Source organism: Thermobia domestica, chromosome 12 (assembly GCF_964235325.1).
Source record: "Thermobia domestica chromosome 12, izTheDome1.hap1.1, whole genome shotgun sequence".
NCBI lineage: Eukaryota > Metazoa > Arthropoda > Insecta > Zygentoma > Lepismatidae > Thermobia > Thermobia domestica.
Window position 1 is genome coordinate 167,947,691 of NC_137465.1, and position 1,807 is coordinate 167,949,497.

The 1,807-nt window shown below is 38.6% G+C and overlaps 1 protein-coding gene across 1 annotated transcript; it reads right to left on the reverse strand.

The window, feature by feature from the left end:
• Positions 1-473: 473 nt before the first annotated feature.
• Positions 474-1,418, reverse strand: LOC145666179 (tRNA (uracil-5-)-methyltransferase homolog B-like). The gene has a single exon (XM_081733252.1). It carries the CDS (start codon positions 1,416-1,418, stop codon positions 474-476), a length of 945 nt encoding a protein of 314 aa, XP_081589378.1.
• Between the last annotated feature and the right edge of the window lie 389 nt (positions 1,419-1,807).

Below are 1,807 nucleotides of genomic sequence, written 5' to 3' on the forward strand. Positions count from 1 at the left end.
AATAGAAATTTTCAAATCACTTGTAAAATCTTTCAATGTTCCATTTTAACTACGGTAGAAACAAAATTTAATCTATTCCGTAAATATTGTTTTTACCGCAGTCGTTGTGTAAAAAATGTTCTTGACGCTTCGTATCTACATCTGTAGACAGTGTGCGAATTACAAGGGGAATGAGGAGGAAATCTCCTTTGGTTATAGCAACATCCAGTATTAGCAAAGGGGATTTTTCCCTCATCTCCTTTGTAATTCGTACTGTAATTCGTACTGTCAACGGATGTAGACACGAAGCGTCAAGAACATTTATTACACAACGACTGTCGTAACCAGTGGCGTATTTATTGGGGGCGCTTTCGGGCTTAAGCCTCCAGAAATGTTATTTACTATATTAAAGTAAATGAAATATCTTTGAGAATTTTCACATTTCCAGGACTGAAGTTGGCAAAGCCCCCCCTCCGAAATAAAATCGCTTCGTTTTAGCCCTTTCCAACTTTAATCTGATACTTATTTTCCTGTTCTTGCTCTACCTTTTCATTACGTTGCTGAAACTTCTGATGAAGTCCAACTCTAAGTGGATCTACAATAACAAATATCTTCTTTCCAGCTACTTTCTTCACTATGGTGGGCAAAATATCTTCAGCTCGTCCAACAAAATACTCGCTGTTTGTGATGGCATTCTTTACAGCATTGGCTCTTGCATCTTCAACTGCCTGGCTCGACATTTCTATGCCAAGAATTTGAGCACATTTCTTAGCAAGAATAAATCCAATTCCTCCAATGGCATAACACACATCTATCAAGGAAGTTTGTTCGTCAACTTCAACCATTTCCGCGATGGAAGTATAAAGCTGCTCGACTATCAAAGCATTCACTTGAAAATAATAATCTGGAGATACTCGGAAATTCACGTCACATATAGTTTCTTTCACATATTCTTTCCCGAACATCAGCTGCAGTGGTGGAGGTTTCTCACCTTCTTCCTTTTCAGTGGAGATCAGGAAATAGAGCGGTGTCACATTCAAACAGTTACCTTCTCTGTTTTGGAAGTAATCTTTCAGACCATGCATAATTTTTCTTATAGGCGAATGCTTCAGAAAGTCTGCAAGTCCTTCATTCTTCTCTTTTCTTTCTTCTGCCCAATCTGCTAAATCCAAATTCCTTCTCGGCAACAAATCCATCAGTCGCGTGAGTGAAGATTTTATTTCTTCATTATTCTTCTTCAACTGTTCTCCATAAGTAACATCCCACAAAGGTATTGTTGCCTGTTTTATTCTATCTTCTACAGGTAGCTCAACTTTCGCCTTTTTAGAATCCTTATCAACAGAGTTTTCCAATTTTCGTTTACGATGATCAGCTTCGGCAACTTCGGCTGAAAGAACTCGCTTCTTCCAACTGTATCCATTCAAAATCTTTACTGCCATCTGTCGGTCTTCTTCAGTTTTGAAGATCAAATAAATCCAAGAACTCGCTCTTTTCGGCGACTTAATAGTATGGCTTCCCAACTTCAAATTATCAGTCAACAATTTCTTCAATTTCCCTAACCGGTATAATCTCGGTAGACCTTTCACTTCAATTTTGAATACGCCTGTAGTGGTAGTAGAGCTTTCCTTGGCCGGAGATGACGGTTCTTCTTCAATTGTAGCATCTCCCGCATCACCATTCGTCACAGGTTCAATGGTTTCATTTTCATCCTGTTCTTCAATATTTTCATTTCGTTCATCGACTTTCTTCTGATCTTCTTCCGGTTCTACTTTCTTATTCACATCAGTACCGTTCACCCTTTTAACCGATACATGCAAATCCTCTTTCA

Coding starts and splice junctions, on each gene's coding strand:
- LOC145666179 (XM_081733252.1), bottom strand. CDS start 1,418: ATGGCAGTAAAGATTTTGAATGGATACAGTTGGAAGAAGCGAGTTCTT.